The sequence below is a fragment of the Neophocaena asiaeorientalis genome, unplaced genomic scaffold, assembly GCF_003031525.2.
Source record: "Neophocaena asiaeorientalis asiaeorientalis breed wild unplaced genomic scaffold, Neophocaena_asiaeorientalis_V1.1 scaffold136, whole genome shotgun sequence".
NCBI lineage: Eukaryota > Metazoa > Chordata > Mammalia > Artiodactyla > Phocoenidae > Neophocaena > Neophocaena asiaeorientalis.
The window spans coordinates 3,751,432-3,776,200 of NW_020185333.1; the positions used below are offsets into that span (position 1 = coordinate 3,751,432).

The 24,769-nt window shown below is 33.0% G+C and overlaps 1 protein-coding gene across 2 annotated transcripts in view; it reads right to left on the reverse strand.

Moving 5' to 3' along the window:
* The window catches only part of NECTIN3 (nectin cell adhesion molecule 3), a 127,760-nt gene that overhangs the window by 52,209 nt on the left and 50,782 nt on the right, over window positions 1-24,769 (reverse strand). Inside the window, exons 3-6 of one of the 2 annotated variants that reach the window (XM_024735368.1) lie at window positions 24,125-24,421; window positions 20,885-21,002; window positions 16,667-16,818; window positions 7,783-9,598 (exon numbers count right to left, since the gene is read on the reverse strand). In XM_024735368.1, coding sequence (XP_024591136.1) covers window positions 9,018-9,598; window positions 16,667-16,818; window positions 20,885-21,002; window positions 24,125-24,421 — 1,148 coding nt within the window. In that variant the 3' untranslated portion in view covers window positions 7,783-9,017. Of the gene's footprint in view, window positions 1-7,782; window positions 9,599-16,666; window positions 16,819-20,884; window positions 21,003-24,124; window positions 24,422-24,769 lie in introns of those variants that run through there. The other variant, XM_024735369.1, reaches the window with a different exon arrangement.

A 24,769-nucleotide genomic window follows, 5' to 3' on the forward strand; every position in this document is an offset into this window, starting at 1 on the left:
ATATATATATATATATATATATATATATATATCACTCAATCCCAACATATCATTATAAATTCTTCATCAAACCTCACACCTCCTACAAGAAAGCCTTTCATTTAATCTTAGCAATAATATTTAATTTGGTAGTGGTTTGTAAGTAATAAATCAAAATCAGACTTTTAATATCCTAATGTAATTCCCAACTCTGAATATATACTATTTTTAATATCCTGAAGTAATTCTCAAGTCTATATAGATACTATTCTTTAAACATTTAAATTATGGTCTACTTATCCAATTCTGTCCCATTAGTCTTCTAATTTCTAGCTCTAGAATTCCATAACTGAGAGGTGACTGTATGTATACTGTAACTCTTCCTTCTATTTTAATTTGAGCATATTTATTTCACTTGGTTCCATTCATTCTTTATTCATCTCTAACATTTTTTGCACACCTCTTCTTAGTATTGGAACAGGCTAGTAAGTGCTGAAATGAGGAAGTGGAAGAAAAGTTAGGTAGAGTCCATTTACCAATTGGATATCCTACTCTACATAGGTAAACTGATTAAGTACATATATGACATATATATATTTCCTTTTCTGATTCTTCAACTTACTGAGAAAAGAAGAAATAATATATTTAAGAGTATTAAGATTTTAAAAGTATTAATGGGTGATGAACACTAGTATGAAATGCAAAGGAAGAGCTCAAGTTTCTTGCATTCAAGTCAAAGAATTTTGACGAAAATTGAGAATTTAGCCCCAACACCGCCTCCCCACATCCCTGTCCTCATAATCTACATAGACTCTATATTCCAACAAAACCACTACAAGGAGAAAAAAAATTTAACTAAGTAAATGTATAAAAATTTGGCATTTTCAACATTAAGCTAGTTTACTGAGTGACTGACATGAAGCAATATTACCTTACCATCACCTAAGGAGATGTTCTACTAAATCTAATTGTATGCTTACAAGCAGCAGAAAACAAAAAGACAAAAGCATTAAAATATTTAGTATTAAAGGATTGGTGCATGTCTCCCGGAAGAACATCTTTCTGTTATCACAGCTGCTTATTAACCCATATACATTGGAAACTCACCTCCTAAAACAGAAAAATACAACCAAAGTACACTATCCATAATTAAAGACACCATGCATATATCTTATGGAGAAAGCTATTAAAAATCAGTTACAAATCATACAAAAAATTACAGATAGGAGAAATAACTTTCATTACTTTTTGAAAAAATATACATAAATATTATAGCTATTAAACTGAATTAAAGTTTGTCTTTGTTTTCACTCTGATACAAGTGAATAAAGCCTACGTAAAGGCTATTCAAACATGTGCTCACCTGATTCACACCTGAAACTGAGGCATTATAAAGTTTTTAAAAGTTAAATACTATCCTATACACTAAAATACGTGTTTCTGGCAATTTCCTAAAACCATTTAAAATGGGTGAGTACAGAAATCCATAGTCCCTTTTTACACTTACATTAAAACACCAAATCCCAACAATTGAGATGTTAAGTTTCATCCCTCTTTTTCTTCACTTCCTCCACCCAAACTTCTGTGATGCCATGGATTGATTCACAGCTTAATACCCTACAAACTTATCTTCCCAACTTTCATTTGGGATTAAATTCATATATCTCCATAATACATGTTACTGTATTACCAAATTTTCCCCATATGCCCCACTGTTTTATTTTTCAATAGCCGTTTTAATGCTTATCTTTTCAATACAACATCTAAGCCTTTATATCCATCCAAATATTTATCTCACTATTTTTTAATAAAAGTCCTCTATTTGGGTCAGGACAGTCTCCTCCGCTTCTCATCCAACAAATTACCAATAGTAACTGAACATGTGCCAGGCCTTGTGCTAGGAATGCCAAGGATAAATTTTACACAGTTCCTGTCCTCACAATAGAGCAAAAGCCTCAAGGTAGGGTCAGAGAATCCATAAAAATATTTATTTTCCAATGAAGTATAGGAAGAAATCATCACTTTTCTAAAAAAAAGAGAGGGAGAGGGCATTTAATAAAAATTACTATTGTACTAGTATGGATTGGCACTGGTAGCCCTAGTTGGTCCATGTGTCAGACGGCACCCTGCCACACAGGGCACCCAAAATTTCCTATAGGAAGTGTGGAGTGGGACAGTTCCAGAATGAAAGTAAGTAAACAGTTACATCTTTACTTCGTTGTCCCTCTCAACATAGCATCCTGTGACAGACATTACTGTGATGTATGGGAGCTCAGCTGAATTAACTAAAAACTTATCTAGATTTAACTAAAAGTCAAAAATGTAAAGGAGGCATGACATGCGTGCTCTGACAGGTGAACATCTGACTCATAAACCAAGTGAGGGTATCAGTGTTAATCCGTGTTATATACTAGTAGGCATTTAATCCAAGTAAATGCCATTCCTGCAAAGAACTGACAGAATGTAAGATAACACCAATAATGTATGCATAAATAACAACAAAACCCCACAAAAATGGCAATGCAAATAACGTCTTCCTAATACATAAACTTTACCAGTTACATTATGAAATAAAACCATGGCAATCTAATCAGATGTGACAAATGAACCCCCCCCCAATCAAATACATTTAGAAACCAAATAAAACAAATTTATATTCACTCTTATTAACAACAAACCTCACACTAAACCCATACTGTGCTGAAATAGCTAATGTGAGTGGTGATTAGCATGATACTGAAAAATCAAACACCTTGAACATGAAGACTAGCTCTAAAAACAGTAGCTGGGATGAAAACTGTTAAGGTTCCCAACAATGAACTTCTTTCATTTGAATCTACTTGTTTTTGAGAGGTGGCTTAGCTTTCATACCTAAAAAGAAGTTAAAATATACTCAACATGGACTTAAAACTTTGAAACACTGAATCAAAAAGTATAAAACCAAGATTAAAAAAAAATGAAGCATAATTATATGGTTTTCTCAAAAATGTTTTAGCAAGAAAAAAAGTTAACTTTTAAAATGAAGCACAATTATATTGTTTACCCAAATATTACTGTTTTAGTGAAAATAATTAGTATTTTAAAATGTTATTTCAGCAGATTAAAAATTTGTTTTTTGTGAATATTTTAAAATGCATATAGCAAAATTCTATGGTAGCACATATATAATTTATAAACATACGTATTAGGAGTACGAGTACATACTAATTTTTAATTGATAGGCACAGTCAAGAGTATTGAAGAGCACTGATCTAAAGAAGATAGATAATAACAAGAATAAAATGTGAGGTTACAATAGAGGAGATACAAGTTGATAAAAAAGAATTATGAACAGCAAGTATTAATTCTAAAGGGAAAAGTTTCATAAAACTATAATTTGAGCTGGACCTTGAATATGGACTGGTTTCCCAATATGGCAAAGGGAGGAAAGGGTATTTCAGGTAAAGGGAGCAGCATGAACATAATTATTAAGACATTAAAGCACATGGTATGGTAAAAAAAAAGAGTTAATAGATCTAGAAATTATGTAGGTTCCCTGTTAGTAGATCTAGGCTTTGAGCATCAAATGGCTGCTAATATTGAAAGAAAACGAGGTAAAGACTATGCGCCTTCTGATAGAGGAACATACCACCACTGAAGTAACCTTGCCCCCCAAATTAAACCTTAATCTTATCAAGGCTCTAGATCTGTCAACTTACAGAAAATACAGAGGTGCAACTGGCACAATCCAAACTGGAAAACTGCAGGACAGATGAAGCTGTTTCTTCACCAAAAAAACTGCATGGGAAAAGTGCGGGAGTGGGGAACAGCACACAGAGAACACACAGATTAAAAGACATCTCAACCAACCAATGTATGGATCACATTTGGTTACTAGCTAAAACTGCAAAAATATATGATTAGAAATTTGAACACTCACTGGATACTTGATATTAAGGAATTATTCATTTCTGATGTAGTAATGAATCTGTGGTTACTTTCTCTAAATGTTCCTTAACTTTTAGAGCTACATACTGATATATTTACAGATGAACTAATGGCAGGAGGGATTATATGGACAGAAATTTAAATAAAACAAGACTGACCATGAACTGACAATAACTGAAGCAGGTACATGAACATTCATTTCATTATTCTGTCTTACTATTGCATATTTTTTAATAATAATCTTTTTTTTAAACAGGAAGGTCAAAGCCTCTAGGTCTTGTTTCCTCTAGCTTTTAGATCAAACTGTCCCTTCAAGACTTGGTTTTCCCTGAGATATTTCTCATAACTGAGACTGTGAAATCAGGTATCACATCTATGTAGAAGTATTATGCATGAAAGGAAATAAGGCCTTGAATTATTCTCAAGTTTTGAGATTTATACTTTAAAGTTATTCTGCTAAACTCACTTTCACTAGGCTTCATCCATAGTGCTCAGCCAGAACAAACAGCAGCTATTAACTAAAAGGCAAGTGAAATAAAACATCACAAAATTGAATCATATTTTACCCTTCAAAATTGAAATGAACATGATAAAATAACTATTATCAAGGTTCGAGAAAAGAAATGACCCCTAAGGGTAGGTATATATAGCAAAAGCTTTTGTAAGCAATGTTTGGTTTCAAGCTCTTGATGGAAACCTATCACTACTCATCTCAAAGTAGACATGTACTTAAAAAAAAAAGTGTAACTTACTGGAATAGAAAAAAACAGAAATGCATAAACAGAAACAATTTTTAAAAAAACACCGAAAAGTTGGTATACTCTGTACACTATTCCAAAGATTCTTTCATGCATGAATTTTTATTGGTATAACAAGAATGAAACCAAACTTAATCCTGTCAAATTGTATGTTATTTGAAAAAAACTGCTGCTTTCTCTAAAATAGTTTAAAGTTTAGGGGGGAAAATGTATCAAATTTTAATTTATTTTATCTTAAAATATTTTAGGTTTTATAATACTGTTTATTTTATTTTTATTTTATTTTATTTTTTTGGCCGAGCCACGCAGCGTGTGGGATCTTAGTTCCCCGATCAGGGGTGGAACCTGCACCCCCTGCAGTGGAAGCATGGAGTCTTAACCAACAGACCACCAGGGAAGTCCCTGTATCATAATTTCAAATGTCAGAAATGAGGAACAGGGAGAAGGAAACTACAAACAATAAGAAACAATGTCATTCCTACTCAAAGCAGCTCACAAGCAAAAAGTTAAAAACACTAAATGCCAACTTAAAAAATATTTTATGAAATGTGTTAATTCCAAACTGAAAGCTAATATATAAAAATTTGACTTACGTCAAAGTCACAGCAAACATTTAAAATTTATTTTAACTGCTAGGACTAGAGCTAGAAGATAATTCATGACTGTGGAGAATGTTACTGATGATATGTATATATGAGATAGGAATTACATGATTAATTAAAAGTAAATTTTATAATGGTTAACATGCCAACTTAGATGCTTCCTCAAACTTTACTTAACTGTATCCTTAACCTGATATAGTCTCGTTTGGAAAGAGAAATAAAATAGGTTTCTAATTCCACAAAACATCATTAATTAAAGGAAACTAGGTTACACACACACACTCTCTCTCTCTCTCCAGCAAAAATCAAAATGCGGGCAAAGAAGGTAATCCAGAGCCATAGGCTTGTTACAGAAATATGCCTCTTAAGAATTTTTAAAAAAAACTTTTATTTAAAGATTTATTGAACGGCTATTGGGGCTACCACCTGATAAGTAACTTGGTTAAAAAAAAAAAAATCCCTGGTACAAATTAAAACTAAATATATCCCAATATAACAAAAATTTGAGAAAAGAGCTTTTCATGGATGATACATTAACAAGTAAACAGGAAAAACAATCCAATCTGTAAATCATTCCCCTGTTAGAATTAAAAAATCAATATGGGTACCATTTCTTCCTTTCTTACACTTTACATTGATTACTTCCACACATTAACAACTTCTTGTTCATACTTTGTTTCAGCAGTATTTACCAAAAGCAAAATCAAACTAAAATCAGATAGTTTTGCATCTAATATTGCTACATTTCTCTCAATTTTTGCACTTATACATTGTACTTCCTATAGCCCCTTATGCGAACATTCAGCCAGGCTTACCATTATAACTTCCCTATATATGGCTATCAGAAGCAATACCTACTACTGAAAAACCCTAATGGTTTCTTTAATGTTAGACTTATCAAACAGAAACCTTTCAGGCACATGGTAAAATACTATCTTTCAACTATAAAGTACTTCTCAGATACCACTTTTAAAGTCAACCCCTAGCCTATTAAAGTTTCAACATATTTTAATAAAAATGCAAAAAAGGGAAAAACAAAGAGTTGAATTCATCTCCACTGTATCACTGAAGTACTTTAACTACTGTGAAAGAAAACTCTAAAGTGAACACAAAAATGAAAAACCAGTTCAAATATAAAGGCAATAAACACGGCCAAAATAAAGTAAAACTATTCTTCCACCTTTTCCAAGAGAGTAGGAGTTCAATACATCAATTAGCTGTGCACATTACTGATACTCAAAAAGTAATTTAAAAAACTGTTTATTAATATGACTATGTTTACAAACAAGTCTCTATGTACAGTAAACATACATAAAGCTCTAATAAACAATAGTGCAATGCTTCAGAAAGTCTTAAGCACTAGTATCATATCATATTCTTAAAATTCTGAAGTCTTTTAGTAGCTTGCCAAATGATTTAGAAAGGATGCAGAATATATCAAATACTCACTTGCAGTGTTCCATGTCACTCCCTACTGCCAAAAAAAAACCAAACCAACAAAAACTAAACAAAAAACCCTAACCACACAATGGCCACTATTTAAAAGAAAGTTCATGATCACTAAGTAGATATTTATATTTTAAAATACAGTTCTTGGAATACATTGCTAATTTCCTTCGGATTAGAGTCAAGTTGTGATTTGTACAATATTCTAAATGGGATTATTCTTCTCAGATTCATATGACACTTCAAACCACTAAAGAGGATGTTTTGCTCAAAAAAGCCACAAATTTACATCTTCCATGGAAAAAAGTTTTAGACTCATCTTTCTTATGGCCATATCATTGCTAACATTTAAATAAAAAAATAAAGTCACTTTGATCATAAGGTATTATCATGAAAGTTTTTCTTCCAATGATTGGGACCAAAGAGTCTTAATATTGGTCAGTGGTTAGCCATATTTAAACCAAATATTTTTAACAAGACATCAATGAACTTAACTGTATCCTTAACCAACACTTTACTGTTATACTAAGTGTTTGAGGGAGAGAAATAAAATAGATTTCAAACTTCCACAAAATACTGCTATGTTAAAATAAAGGAAACTAGGTTATAATCACTGAGAATAAAGCCTTCACTACTTGCAAAATTCTATGAACATGTTAGAACTTTGCCTTATAAAAACATTTTTCTAGATTTGATGAGGATTGGGAAGGGAGCAGTTGGGAAGGTGAAAAAAAAGTACCTACTTTGCCATTTTATTAGCAAAATAAGTTATTTAATTTATGATTCTCCTGCTAACTTCTATTTCAACTCCCTGGAAAAACTCCTAAGGCAATTCTGCACAGTCCTTTTTTCAAATGAATCATCAACAGACAAAACATATTCTTTGGTCTTCAAAATAGTTGTCATCATTATAATTGTATAGGACTCCACTGTAGAAGCAATTTAATTACCTAACAAAGAAGATCCACATTTGAAGATTTAGGTAAGATTTCTTTTTCAAAAGATACATGATTTTTGGAAAGGATATACTTAATTATGTAAAAACCAAAAAACAAAACAAAAAGACCTCATGATGTTTCCAGTTTTAATTGGAAAAACAAAAATCTTGAAACACATACATACATTTAGGAGGAAAAGGGGGATGGTTTGTCAATATCCATCAGCAAGTGCTAGTGATTGGTTCTATAATTCAGATTTTTTCTTGTTAAATCTCAAATTTCCAAGTTTATTCTATTTTTTTCCTATATATTTATCCATTTGAACAACATCAATAATAAATGACTAAAACAAGATGGTCTACAAAATTCTCTGCACAGATTCTTGGCTGAAATGTTTGTCTCATTTCTAAAAATGGTACTCCAATGCTTGTTTTACCCATGGTTTTCCATATACTGAAATGCTCTCTCTGCACTCTATTGAAATGTACCATCTTTTCATTATTATTCTTATATTTAGGACATAAATCATTAAAACAAAACTACCACTTCATGTACCAAAACCTATGTTCACATGACAATATAAGCACTGCCCTCCAGAGATGAAGAGATTGTAGTAATTATCATGTTTAAAAGGCATGTTTTTATTACTCTTGTATGTATTCTGGACAAAAATATTGATCAGCTAATTATACTCTTCCACACATCATGTTCACTGAGTGTACTACCACAGTTTTTAGTGCAACAAAATACCTTTGAAAAGCCACTCTACAGTAATTATGGCAAGGCTCATTAAAATGCAGAGGTAAAGATTCCGTTTGTATAGAAACATAGAAAATAATGTCTGAAAAGAAAAGGTGTTTCATCAGGCTGAATTTTTTTGTATACTAAAAATATATATAAACATTTCTTGAATTAGTTTTATAGTCAATTTTGATGTAGTATCATTTAGTGGTGATAAATTTTGAGAGGTATACGTTTAACAAACATTTTACTTGAGATAATAGCCTTAGGTAAACATTTAATACACAATGCCAAGGTAGTTTCCTTTTTTTTTTAACTTTTGTACCAAAAAAGTCATTCATTTAATGTTGACATTTCTTCTTACCTGTGTGCCTCAGACCAATAAAGTACTCTGCATTAAAATTTAAATCTTGAGACAGTAGTACAGCATTGAAAAAAAAAACTGTAAAGCAGCTCAGATACACTGAACCCAGATTTTACATTTCTGTTTGTCAAATTAGAATATAAAAAGCTTGAAAATCAAGTTGAAAAGCTTATTATTCCTCGAGAAAAAGTATGAACAATCTGAAAATGATCAACTAGTATGAATGAAACATTGTACATAGTTAAGTCACATTTAGTGGCTGCTAAACATACCACTCCCTCCTGGAAATTACGGAACCATCTACATGTGAAACTAAGTCATCTTCATTTTCATCATACTGTTCATCGCTGACGAACTTCATTCCCATTTTTAGATCTTCATAATAATCCATTGGTCTTTCAAACCTACTGAGATTTTCTACATTGTTCCACTGTGTTTTTTCATGCTCTTCTAAATAGTCTTTCCGTATTAGATTGTTCACTGGATTTTTGTTTTCTTTTTTTACACTGTCTGGGTAAGAATCAAGCTCATCTTGTTGAAGAACATCTATCTGTGATTCTTTTTGCATATCTGATGGTGGAATGTAGTTCTTGGCAAAGTAGTCTCCACGAAACGTCCGTCTTCTCCTATAGCAGAATATTCCAGCCAAAATACTTACAAGTACTATGAAGAGAGCCCCACCCACTACACTAGCAATGATTGTGCCAATTGTGTCATCCTTAATTGTTGCCAAAGTTGACAATGGGAAGGGCAATTTTTTTGGTTCTGTTGCTAGATCCTCGAAGTCAGCAGTTGAGGGATGCCACTGAATTGTAGGCTGAAGGGTGGTAGTAGTAGGAGGATCTAATGGAAACGGTAAAGATAGACAAGACACAGAAAGGCAAAGAATGTCAATGCAGGCTGATTCAGCAGCAAGTTGAAAAGACAGCACAGTTAATGAAAATATATTCATAGTAATAATAGTTTTTCATTCTTAATTTAAGATTAGAAAGTAGTGATACTTCTACATGTAAAAAAAGAATAAATCTGACACTTAGTCAGTTACCAATTATGTAAAGGGAATGAAAAATTATGTATGGCGTAAATCCTAAATTATTCTCTTCCAAGTTTAAGTGTGACACTGTATTCTAAGAAATACTTTTTCTTTTAAATTAAGACTATTATTTAAGTGTCCTATATACAGCTGGCTTAAGAATTATCATTACTAAAAAATTAAATCGAATCATTCAAATGTACATTTTCTTAGCCAGTAGCACAAGGAAATAACAGAATAATAAAAGAATGAAAAAATTAAAATGTTTTCTTGAAATCCATCTTTACCTAATATAGTTTATTTTTGTAAGAGCTGAACTTATCTTTAAAAGAATGAAAAACTATAGATTCTTGTTAAGTGGCCATAGTATAAGCTGTTGACTTAATAATTCTCTCAAAAATATTTTCCTTAAATAAAGAAAACTCTTTAATTTTTAGAAAGGACGTATGTAGTATATACCATTATTTAGTGATTTAAAAAATGAAAAGCACATATTTATGTTAGCCAGATGGGCTATTATCAAATGAGACCAATAGACAAAGTAAAAACATGTTATAAACTATATAGTGTTACAAAAATGTCATCATCATGTCTATACTCCATGGGTAAGATATCTGAACATTTAGGAAATTGAGAAATTTCAACCATGTCTGCAAAATTCAATGTCACATTGCTTTAGGATGGAGTCTCAGAAAGAGCAGCTAATATTTTAGAGAGAACATTCTAAGGATACTTAAATATTAGATGCAAATGATCCTGTGTATTGCCATTAGATTACAGAGTAAATAGCCATTAATATTAAAAAGCAGCTAAACATAAATAGTAAAAATTAAAGATTGGTTAATTATCAATTAAGTGGTATTTGTAGGTCATGTTACACAAAATTCTAGAGTTTGAAGAAAGGATGACTTCAAAAATCTTGAATTTCTTCATTGATAAAAAATAAATGACCCAAATGGTAATCTCTTATAATTAATTTTTAAATGAGTGGTACTGACAGAGCTTTTAAAAAGTGATTGTTAGAAAAATACTAAATCTACATGGGGTAAGTTATTCTAAAATTACAAGCTAAAGAAACATACTTACTGAAACAGGTTTCATCACGGAATGCCATATGTATAGAATGTAGTAAAACTTTAGCAAGTACAGTGTAAAATGTAACAAGTACATTATAAGTAATTTCCTATGAGTTTAAACCAATATAACAGGCAATCCAGTCAAATACCTTGAAGTGAATTAGTTATATTATATGTAAGTAAATGAATCAAAGAAGAGTTTTAATTTGTGAGAACAAATTCACTAGTTGTACAAATTCAATCTTAAAAAAAAATTGTGAAATTGCAGGATCATTTCTATTATAAAAGTAGTAAAGCCTCATATAATCCAACCTCACAGAACCAGGATAATAAAGAAACAGACTAAAAATTAATCATTTATAAGACAACTCATGTATTTTCTGAGGAGGAGGACTAATGGAAGTTTTACATATTAAATGCCATCTTTACAATGATTCCCAAAGGAAAAAGTATTATAATAAATGGGCATCAGCATGTTTAAACAAAAGCACAAATCACCTAATTAATGATTTAAAATTCACACATTTTTGTGCACATAAAATTTTTAAAGTTTTTGATAGCTCTTGATGAAATGGTATTTTTCTCAGAATAGTACATGTACATCAGCTCTCACCAAATATGATACATAACTGTACATTTTAACGAAGTATTCTTAAAAAGAAAAAATCACTGACATTTATTTCTACTTGTAATGTTCTTTATGTGAACACAAATGGACATCCACTGTGTATTTAACTGAGATTTAACAAAATACAACTTTCAGAAAATCTAACAACAAAAAAAGAGTAACCAAAAAAATCTATTTAAAAATCTTATTTTGTCAGCAGTTCTAGAAATTTTCAAACCTACCAGCCCCTCAACTAGTGTAAAAAAAACAGCATAGGGCTTCCCTGGTGGCGCAGTGGTTAAGAATCCGCCTGCCAATGCAGGGGACACGGGTTTAAGCCCTGGTCCGGGAAGACCCCACATGCCGGGGAGCAACTAAGCCCGCGCGCCACAACTACGGAGCCTGCGCTTTAGAGCCCGCGAGCCACCACTACTGAGCCTGCATGCTGCAACTACTGAAGCCCACGCGCCTAGAGCCCGTGCTCCGCAACAGGAGATGCCACCTGCAGTGAGAATCCCGCGCACCGCAACGAAGAGTAGTCCCGACTCGCCACAACTAGAGAAAGCCCGAGCACAGCAATGAAGGCCCAATGCAGCCAAAAATAAAATAAATAAATTTTTTAAAAAATAGCATAGCCTCACTATTAATAAGAGGGACTATTGCTAAACGTTATATTTTGTATCTTAAGCAATGGATATATCATGATTCACATGAGATATTTATTCATGCTTTCCAATTCTTGCTCTGCTCCAAGATAATTACAGTGAGTCATTCTTTGTATAAGGAGGCAGGAGGACAATTTTGTAATCACTAATAGCTACGTATTTATCATGATTTACAAATCGTTCCCGTAAATAAATAAGCATTCCTTATTTATTCAGTTGTTATTTTTTATATTCTTTGCTAAATGTGATAAATAAATATATAACAAATGTAATAAACTAGTAGATTCTGAGTTCTCCACACACAACTTCTTAAGTTTCTTTTTCAAATTAACGAGTTCTGCCAAATAGGAAAACGAACAGTCCAGTAAAAACTCTGTAGCTATGAAGTATATTTTAGCTTAATAATTACTGTGTTAAAAAAACTGAATGAATTGGTTCCCTGTTCTTTTAGACTATATAAATTGTTTAAATAAACAAAATCTATAAATGTTAAAGTTTTTTTGTTTTGTTTTGTTTTTTTTGTGGTACACGGGCCTCTCACTGTTGTGGCCTCTCCCATTGCGGAGCACAGGCTCCGGACGCATAGGCTCCGCGGCCATGGCTCACAGGCCCAGCCGCTCTGCGGCATGTGGGATCCTCCCCGACCGGGGCACGAACCCATATCCCCTGCATCGGCAGGCGGACTCTCAACCACTGCCCCACCAGGGAAGCCCTATAAATGTTAAAGTTGAAGGATTGCTAGATTAAGTGCGTCTCATTATGTCTGGATTGAAGTTCATTCAAATTATATGATTTGAAATTCAAGATTTGCATAGGAATATACTTTGATTTTTAGGCATGAGGAACTTAAGTGATATATGAAAATTTGCTTCTCTAGTCTCAGAGATGTAAGAGGTATCAGGGAAAAAACACACACACCAAAAGCAACTAGAAAAACACAATTTCAAGCAGTCGGTTAGTCCTGGACAAAGAGCCACTGTACCACCATGAGTAATAAGTGAAGTTGAATATTGCAATCTTGAATATTGCACCTCTTGCACAATAACTTGTGCCAATGTGGGAAAATGTATAACAAAATTTCAAATAACTCAGAGTTGCTAATTCTATTCTGTTGTGGGTAGAACTTTTTAGCCTCCAGTCATAGCATACCTTCCTTTTACAAATATTTTAAAATATCATTTATGAAATTATAAAATATAAATTTTATTATTGAGATTAAAATGTTTTCCTAGAGGAAAATGGGTACATATAACTCACAATGAAAAAGATTAACTTTCTGATCATTTACTGTATAAGTTACGGCCTTTTATTGTGATAAAAGCCTACTAGTAGGCTTTAATAGTCTGTTGGGGAAAGCAATTTATATCTAGGATACGTGATATACACTAAGAAGCTCGTAGAGGACCTAACTAAACTCAGTACAGTATACTGTATTAAAGACTGGACAGAAAATTAAGTCTAATTCTTGATGATTACTTAAAGAAAACCATCTCATATAATGCTATCTTTTTCTGAAGTACTCAGTGGTAATTAACTGTGATTTTTCATATTTACTCAAAGTTTTGTTTCGACTCTTATAAGACTTAGTAGAGGTTGATTTTAAAATGTGTAAAGTTTATCATCAGTGGTATATTAGTACTTCTGTCAAAAAAAATAAATTCACATAAATGCAGACTGAATTTTTTATTCTTTCCTGATTATTTTCTTCTCAAATGTATTCATGCATGCGACAAAAGTTTACTGAACACTTACTATGTGCTAAAGATTGCTGCAGAGGGTGAGAATACAGTATTGATTAAAGCACACAAAACTCCTGCCCTCTTAGGACATATGTTCTAGTGGGGGTAAAAACAGGCAAGCATATAAATAAAATATGTAGTATGCCACATGGTAATATGTACTGCAGAGAAAAAATAAGGCAGAGAAGAATGACAGACAGTAGTAAAGGGGTGAGAAGAGAGAGGTTTCAATTTTTTTTTTTTTGCGGTATGTGGGCCTTTCACTGTTGTGGCCTCTCCCATTGCGGAGCACAGGCTCCGGACACGCAGGCTCAGCGGCCATGGCTCACGGGCGCAGCCGCTCCGCGGCATGTGGGATCCGGACCAGGGCATGAACCCGTGTCCCCTGCATCGGCAGGCGGACTCTCAACCACTGCGCCACCAGGGAAGCCTGAGGTTTCAATTTTAAATATGGCTGTGAAGGTGATATTTGAACAAATACCTCTTTCCCTGAAGGGAAAGAGGTATGAGGATATCTGAAGAACATTCTAGGCAGTGGAAACAGAAAGTGCAATGACTCTGAGGTAGGAATGTGCCTGTTCTGTTCAGAGAACAGCAAAGTGGCCAGGGTGGCTGAAGCCAGGTGTACAAGGGATATAATAAGAGGTGAGCTCAGGGAGATAATCTAGGGCCATAATGTGTACAGAGCTTATAAATCACTGTAAAGATTTGGTTTTCATTGTGGGCAAAATGGGAAGTCCATGGAAGGCTTGGAGGAAAGGACTGACATGATCCAACATGCCCTTTAAAAGGATTATTCTGCCTGCTCATTTGATGACACATTGAAAAGTAGGAAAATTAAATGGCTGTTCTATAGTGAAGTAAGGGTTGCCTGATGGTTTGTGCCGGAATACTGGCAACAAAAGTGGAGAATTGGTAAGGTTCTGTGTATAACATAATGAGAGAGCTCACATCAATTTGCTGATGGATGGGGTGGGGTATGAGGGGAAAATTAAAATCAGGAGTAAGTATCAAGGGTTTCATGCCCTGAGCAAATGTAAGGATGGAGCTACCAATAACAGAAAAGGCAAACAAAGACTGCTGGAGAAAGAGCTTCGGTAGCAAGAGGCAGAAGAAAGATGAGGAACTCAGTTCTGAATGCATATTATACTTCTACATAGGAGGTTAATGATCACTAAGAGGCAGTGGGACACACAAGTCATGAGTACTGGGAAATGGACCCAGAATACCAAAGATATAAATTTAACATATCACCAATAGATAAGACGCCAAAATTGAGGCTTGATATTTAAATGATTACATAATTAGAACACACTGAGCCTAGGATTTACAAGTAATATCCCCACACCAAATTTTGTACAACAGAAATAAAAAGTAATTGGTCCTTAGGTAACCACATTTTAAATATGGATTTCCTGTGGCTTTAAGATTCCTTTTTTTTTTTAAAATAAAAAAACCTCTAAGGGAAGAAAGAGAGACTAATATACTAATAGATTTACACCAAAGCACTGCTGTTGGCAGAAAGGACTAGCTAGAGATGTACAAAGCTCTAATCTTCTTGTGAGATACATGCAAAAAAAAATTGTGTATCATGTGCCAGGCACTAAGTGCTGAGTATACAGTAATAAAAAAAAAAAACACAAATTGTTTAAATATGAGGATAGATAATAGGTAAATAAATAATCATACAACTACAAACTGTGGTAAATACCATGAGAAAATAATATGGGAAACTGTTCTTAGATTAAGTGATCACAGGACTAAGAATGTAACATTAATGCAAGCTTAAAATTTCTCTAAAATCATGGAAAAGAATCTGAAAAAGAATATATATCTATACATATATAAAACTGAATCACTTTGCTGTACACATGAAACATAAATCAACTACACTTCGATTTAAGAAAATTTAGTTTTAGACTGAACAGAGAAAAAAATCTTAACTACCTATTATCTAATTACCATACAAACCTCCATTTCTCAAGATTCTCTTCCTTTTTTCCTCTAACTTTCCATTTGTTAGACACAAAGATTACTACATTCTTATAGTCAGGAGGGAGATGTTTAAAATATTTACATAATTTTTATAAATAAGCATTCCATTGATAATTTATTATTTATAGCTACACCCAGGAAAAATATATTTTTGGCTCCAACTATGTTTTGTAAATACCCAAATATATACTCAGTCAAACTGATAAAAACATTCACAGTGAAACAAATGGAATGCATAAATTCTAAGTTCTTAGTGGCTTATGGACTGATCATAAAGCACATCTTAAATTTTATTTCATTGGAACATTTTCAGTAGCGTTCCTACTTCACCTCTCAGTAACTCTATATGGTATAGCCTCATATTGAGTGACAATGATATTTAACAAGAGGTTCATCAAAATTGATATCCCATTTTATTTATTAGACACATGTGCAGAGTAGCTTACCAAAAACAAACAAAAAAATCCAACATTTATTCTTGGTGTAAATACGAAAGAACCTAGAAGGGTACACACTACCAATAAAAAGAATATCTAATACTATTTAACTGAAAAATTAGCTATATGCATAAGGTCTTAAAATGTATATGAATTTATTGCAGAGACGTTTTGACATTTTTTAAGTAATGGAATGCCACTTTACCTATGTATTTCAGGTAGATTATTTGGAAAACCTCACACTGAGGAATATGTGTCTTCACAAGTATAAATTACTGCCTAGATCACAGTGTTATTGTTATGATTGTTGTTACAGAAATAATTTAAGTAACTCATTTTGTGAGTAAACAGTAACTTACCTGAAATATAGATGACCTTTTGATCACTTCTTTGACCAAGGGAATTGGTCACTTTACAGACATAAACACCAGAATAATTGAAAGTCAGTGGATGGACAAAATGAAGAGTATTGTCTGAAGCCAATAAACCATCAGGCCACTGTCCATCCAACCTATATTTTAAAAGGCATAAAATTACTTTAAATATCTTCAGATTCTATTTATTGACAGCTATTTAAATAAGATATTATACTTCCTAGTTGTCAGTGAAAGAATCAGTATCCTTTAGGTAAAAGTCACTATGAAATAAAAGCATATGTTATGAATTTTCATTTTAATAGAGATGAATTAATTGATAAAGTCCATTAAGAATACCCATTCTTTCAAAAGATCAATTCATATCAATTAATATAAGTGAAGCTAGGCTAACATATTAGAGGGAATAGGAGGGAAGGAGAGAAAAAAATATGTGATTTTTAAAGAATTACATTTGGAAAACTGGAAAATTAGAAATATACATTATTTGAAGACATACCCATAGTATCCAAAGAATTAAAATAATTCTCAGTGAATTATGAATCTATACATGATACATCTACAACTTTCTTAATGAAAAGTCATCATTTTAGTACATGATAATGTTTTAGCACCTTCTGTAACATATTTAAAGAGCAACATTTAATACGGAACAAATAAATCTATACTGTGCCCTATCCAAAGATGGTTAATTTCTAAAGCACCAACAAGGGTCTTCTTATACAATAATTTCACTCATAAGGTAGGCATCTGTGACAACAAAAACCAATGCACCTTTGGTATCAATAATAACTCTTTTTAAATGGTTTCTCAACTAATTGGGTTAAAAGGTCCTATCTGGTGTACACATTATTATAAACCATAATAGGAATAAAATCCCACTACAAGAACTCTAAAACCATTCATTGCAATGGAACTAAGTATACTGCTATACCTCATTTTTCCAACCTTAGGGTATACCCCATCGGGGGAAAAAACCAATAGGTCTTTATTTTGAAAGTGTTTTTACAGCCCATAAATTATTTTTTAAGATAAGAGGATAAAAAGTGAAGTAAACCCAGGCACTCAACTACTACTATAGTTTGAGCTAAGCAAATTTTCAAAAAGTGCATTCACTCGTTCACTTAGCCATCCATTATTTAATTACTAAGAACTTACTATTTACCATACTCTGCTCTGCTGGTGTTGCTGAAATGCACAGGTAAATAAGATTAGGTCCTTGCTTTCAATGATCTAAGCACATGAGTAGGAGACCAACAACTAATTACAAAGGTAATAAGAACACAGAACAATGAAAAGGTAGAAAGAAGCAAATCAACACTGGAGAACAGATGGAAGGATTTTGGTCTGTGATCTCAAGTGCATAAAAGAACAATCAGTAAAATCTTTTACAGTTGCTATGACTTTAATTTGCATTGAAGGATAAAGGTAATATTCTTACATGGTTTAAAGAACAAAAACAAAAACCCCATATCTTCTTCTTAAGAGGACTTTGGAAAGAACATTTTTACAAGCATCAGCTTTCAAAAGGTAAACCCTTTTTCTAGGAGTATAAGAATGAATATGAAGTCTATGTATCTTATCAGTTAGCTCTGTACTTTGGGCCCAAAATTCTAACCCCTTTAATTCTGAGAAATATAAAAATGGCTTATAATCCTTTAAAGTTGTTTATTCAAATAAGCTAGAAAAATCTAAATATCATATTAAACTCACAACAAATGACATGCTAAGCACCTTCCATGCTCCTGTACCTATGTTACATGATTTATATTCACTGTCTCTACCCTCACAAAAACTCTATGGGGTACCATTATCAATGAGGAAACAAAGGATTAGAGAGGTTAAATAACTTATTTAAAGAAGACATCTCCGGGATTCCCTGATAGCGCAGTGGTTGAGAGTCCGCCTGCCGATGCAGGGGATACGGGTTCATGCCCTGGTCGGGGAAGATCCCACATGCCGTGGAGCGGCTGGGCCCGTGAGCCATGGCCCCTGAGCCTGCGTGTCCGAAGCCTGTGCTCCACAATGGGAGAGGCCACAACAGTGAGAGGCCCGCGTAACGCAAAAAAAAAAAAAAGACATCTCCCAGTACAGACACCAGCATAAGAACTCAGAATTGTATGACTTTTAGAAATACCCTATCACACATCTTAACCAATGCCTTCTTCCCACACTGAAGAAAATGGAAGGCCTTCTCTACTTTTAAAACTTTATCTTTGCTTAAAGACAATAGATTGACCAAATATACTCTTTCCTTGCACCCACAAAATACCACCTAAAGTAAGATTAAAGGAATGAAAATACTATTAAAAACCAACGCAGAGAAAGAGAACAGGAGGTAGAATTCATCAGATGTTTCAATAAACTTTTAGAAGACAGAAAACAGATGGAGAAAACAATATATGCTTTAGGCCAATGTTTCCCAATCAGGAGTAATTCTGTCTCCAGGGGACATACCTGGTATGTCTTGAGACAGTTTTGGTTGTCACAACTTGGGGTGGGGGAGCATGTGCCGCTGGCTGTAGAGAATAGCGGCCAGGGATGCCACTAAACATCCCACAATTCACAAGACTGCCTCCAACAACAAAGATTTATCCAGCCCAAAATGTCAACAGTGCCAAGACTGAAAAGCTCTGCTTTTGGCTGAAGAAGTGCTTGCAGGAGGCATATGAATGAGGAAGCAGCTAGTGTGGTCCACTGAACCCAAGATCTGGAGTTTGACTCACTGTACTGCAGAAGGCCAGAGTGAGGCAGAGGGCTAAAAGTAAGATCAGTTGAAAGTTGAAAAAACAAAAAAACAGACTCCTCTCAACTCTGTACAGATACCAGGCATTTATGTTTTAGGCAAAATAATGAAGGTTAATTCAATAAATAAACTGAATGGCCATGAAAAAAAGAATTCTACTCTTCAGTAACTGGTATCTGAAGCTCCCCCAGTGAAATAAACTCCTCTCTAGTTGATCACTCCAAGTGGAATCTACCCAGTAGGTACTCCCTATTTAAAATAAAATGCTGAAGAGTTTCCACTCAGCATTTTATTTTAATGCATCACTGTGAAATGACTGGACAACTGAGAAAATCAAGAAATATCTACAAAATGAAAGACCAAACAAACAAAAAAAAGAACCTGGAGGAAAAAAGAAACAATATGTAAGAAGCAGAAAAAACTCTGCAGAGGAAATAATTCTAGTATCTCTAGGAAGAAACCAGAAGATACTACATCCATAAAATACGAAAAGGATGCTATGAAAATGAACAGAGAATAAGAAAACACGCTTAGAAACTGAAAATATGTCAAAAGAAAATTTTCAATCAGTGGAGCAGAGGGATCGAGGAAATCTTGGGAGAATAACAAAAACTGAAAACTAATAAGAAAGAATGTTTAGTATACAATAAATAGGAATTCCAGTACAAGCAAACAAACAAAAAAAGCAGGGTTAATGACTAAGGGAAAAAAAAAGAAGAAAAGAAAAAGAAAGAAGAGAAGAGAATCCACAGTTGACAGATACAATTCTCTAGACTGAGAAGGTGTGGGGCGTGCGGGAGGGGTGCAAACACTGAGAAATACGAAAGCAAACCTCAGTATAGCAGTTTGAAATTCCACAGATAGAGAATTAAGGATATTCAGATAGTAAACTACACAAGTAAAAAGAAGCAATTATTAGCCTCAGGAAAAACAAACAGCTTTAGAAACAAAAGAAAACAAAATTCCAGTATACTACCTAACTCTCAGTAAATAATATTTACCTGTCATAGGAAGGCAACGATTACACAGTTTATTTCAAAGTAGCTTAATTTCATTGGGACAATGAAGGTCAGGAATATGTATATGAGTGTTCATGTGTGAAGGGGTAAATATAAAATTAAATTTTCATTTTCATAATAAGAAGTCAATAGACAGTGTTAAAGATTAGTAAATTAAGAAGCAGCAGTTTAAGACCGATGATGATAAACACCAGAAGGAATTGCTAACATCGCCAAAGTAGCCTCTGCTAACATCGCCAAAGTAGCCTCGGAGGAACAGAATCGCGGGGGCTGGAAGGTGGGGAGAGGTGGGGCAGAAAAACACTTAGAAACCCTTAATTTAATTTCCAGCTCTCAGTGTAATCATATATTACACTGATAAAAACAACTTCCAATATACATTTAAGAATACTTTTGACTTTTAAATAATTTCTCTTTAGAAGTATCTAACATTATTACCTGCTCCACACAGATTTGAAGGGTGGTGGATTTGCATCAGCATTACACTTGAGATTAACACCTTTTCTTCCTACAAACCAGTTTCCATCATAGCCTGTTACTGAAACCTCAGGAGCGTCTATAAAATAAATGCATTATACAACAGATTATCTTTTGTGAATGATAGATGCAATACACAACGATAAAGCATTAACATAATACACAACTTTAGAAGTGGTGTATTTTCCTTCTCTCATATACATAAGAAATAAGGAATACAGTACTCAGTAAATACTGGTTGACTAAAAGAATGATTGAATGAATGGACAATGAGCACCAAACACTAGGCAGCTATAAGCATGTACAATTCTAGTTATTATGGACACAGTGTAAGAATATTCACAAACCTATAATCACCAAAAGCAAAATGTAAGAGTCCTGTTATGAAATACGCAGAGGTATATGAACAAAGAAAATATAGTTGGTAATTTGATGAGACATGGCATTTAAGTACCAAGTCACTACATAAAACTGTCTTTAAAGAAATGTTTAATTCAAAAGGAAATATCCCCTAAGAGATACCAATTACAAAAAATAAAATAAAATAAGATTCCTTATATTACAATTAATTAATACCCTTTGGGCATGTAAAGATGTGACAAACTTTCTAAGACTATAATCACAACTAAAGTAAATTATCTGAGGCCTCAATCATTCTAAAACATTAAATTTTTATTCATGGCCTAAAAGTACACAAAGGTCTTTTAGCATATGTGCAATATAATTAGCTAAATGAGCAATTATCCACATCTACCATCAATATAAATTTATACCTTCAAACTGTAAAATCCAATACTAATCATTCATTCAACCACCATTGTTTAGCTCCTATTAAGTGACAGGCACTGTTTTAGAGGTTTAGTATACATGTAGACTCTGTATTCACAAAACTTACATTCTAATGGTAACAGGAAAGATGACATTTTAAAAACTTTAACTAAAATCCGTTATGAGGGCCAAGAAGGAAAAGAATACGATACTAAGAGAAAAGATAAAGAAATGCTATTTATGTATGGTACAGGGACGTTCCACCCTTCTGTGAGCTATACAAGTAAACTAGATAAAGGGTACGTGGCCAGATGGGAAGTTAGGGAGAGACCAGGTCAGTCTTTAACTCTGCAGGGAAGCCTGAAGTCAATCAAGTAAGGTTTACAAAAAAAAGTAGTAAAAAAATTAAACTTTTTATACTAAGGTACAATTACCTTAATAATTAAAAAAAATGTCTGCCTCTTATAAATACAAAGAATTAACAAACATTTTTTTCTAACTTAAAAATGGTAATAAAAAATATTACTGAAAGAACAGTACAGATGTATGTGAGTTTAAGTTATTTTCAAAGGAGGAGAAAATAGGTAGTAAAGTATCCCCAAAGAATACCTCCAAATTTTGAGATATGAATTCTGGATATAAGATTTTATCTCCTTAAGCTTTGTTTACATGTTTCAGAGGGCCCAATTAACAGGAGAAAAGAATACTCTGAGAACATTTTAGAAGTAGGCCACTAAATCTAAACCATAATTATAAAGTTTTACATCAGGAGAAATATTTTTACACATTTAGAATTTCATTCAGGCAAACAAAAAAATAATAGTATAAATACTGAAGAAAATTTCAGTCACTATTAGACACAGGGAAGAAAAAAAATATATGAGAAAAATATTAATGGTACTTACAACCAGGATGTAAAATTTAAAAGAAAAAGTTAAAAGTATGTAAAAGCAAGAAAGAAAAAGAAGAAAAATTTTATTTGGATTCTCCAAATAAGTGAGGAGAAAAGAAGGTACAGTCAGCCCTCTGTATCCATGAATTCAGCATCTGTGGATTCAACCAACTGTGGTTGAAAAATATTCAGGAAAAAAAAATTCTACAAAGTTCAAAAAAGCAAAACTTGAATTTGCTGCATACCAGCAAATATTTCCATAGTATTTACATTGAATTTATAGCTATTTACATAACATTTACATTGTACTAGGTATTATAAGTAATCTAGAGATTATTTAAAGTACATGGGAGGATGTGTGTAGATTACATACAAATATTGATACTATGCCATTTTATATAAAGGATTTGAGCATCCTTGGATTTTGGTAACTGAAGGAGTCCTGGAACCAATCCCTCATGGATACCGAGGGACTACTACTAGGACTGTATTTGCACTCAAGAATACAATGGTAATAACATCCATGTAAGACAACTTCTCAAGTTTAACCCTGTAAATGTTTAAAAAGATCCTTAGAATTAGTTTTAAAAACCATTAATTATACCAAGTGTAATGAATATGTGTAAAATTCCATGAATGTCATATCAAAAAAAACAATAACAACAAAAAACAGAACATTTCCTTCAAAAACCTACCTAGATTTATGATCTGTGCATGGATGGAAATGACACCAGAACCTAAACGCTTCTCCTAATTTTATCTTTAACCTACTTAATTTTCATTATCTTTGCTATATGCTATCTACACCATCACTTTTTCTCTTGCTCAAAATTTTAAAATGCTACACAAAGAATGTATCAAAATGAGAAACTTTATAGAAGAGGGGAAAGTATATACACACATGTACATATCCACACAAACATACACACAAGAGAGTATCCCTTAACCAAAAAATAAAAGCACAAATGGGCCAGGTTTGAACTTTATCTAAGATTATTATTATCCCAACGATGACTCTGTTTTACCTTTATGAGGATCTTACAACATGATCAATAAAAATCATACTAGAAATAATACTGAAAAAACACAAATTTTCAAACTAATTAAAATGTATCTAGGAAGTAAAAGATCCTTGCTGAAAACATCATGGGTAGAATCAATAAAAATGAATAACAGCTAAATTAACTGGATTGGAGAAGGAGCTGTTTTTCGCCAAGTATTGCACATTCTGAGGTATAAATTTCCACAATTCACCTAATCTAGCTTATTTTTAAGGTCTAAAAAGGACAAGGCTAAATAATTTTAAGTTGGACAGCAACTTTAAAATCATTGTCTGTCTTTACAAACATAAATATGTTCTGGTTAAATGGAATTTCCATGAAAATATTCTTTTTTAATTAAGAAAAAATGTCAACAAGGAAAATCTATAACAATATCTGAATATTAAATATTCAAACTAAAGACAGCTTGATACAGAATTATGTTAAAGGGAGAAAATAAAATGCATGATGTTTAAAAGGTAAATGTTATTCTTTACTTACACTGTATGTCTAATATGAAAGAATATCGGATGTCCTTTTCCAAGGCTGGATGTTTTACAACACAAGTAATCCGCCTTCCTCTAGCAAATCTGGTAGGAAAAAGCTTGTATTGGCTGACAATTGTTGCTGTTTCATTTGGAAAAGAAGTCGTAGTGGATTCCATTTCGCCAAGATCACCTTCCCAATCAATATGTGCAACTGGTTTTCCAGTGGCTGCGATACAAATGGCTGCTACTGTTTCATTTCCTCCATCAATTAAAGAATCTGGCCCTTTTATCAGGCTCACAGTGGGTTCAACTGTTTAAATTTAAAAAAATTAGTTACATTTCAATCAAAAGCGTATTTACTCCTTCCAAGCCACAACTAGCCATATTTCATAAACTTAGAGACAACTGCATATAAAATACACACACGTTAAATGCCAACACCAACTGGATTCTTGGAACGAGAAGATCATGAACCAGGCCAAACAAAAAGCAAGACTTTACATAACCATCACAAAGATGGCTCTCCCTGGTAAAGATACACTTTTCTTTACAGGGACAAGTTTTTGAGTTTTCCCCAAAATTAGTATATAAAAAAAATTCCTGCAAATTTGATCATAATTTCCATTAGGAGATTAAAGGTACTACTACTCTGAAAGGA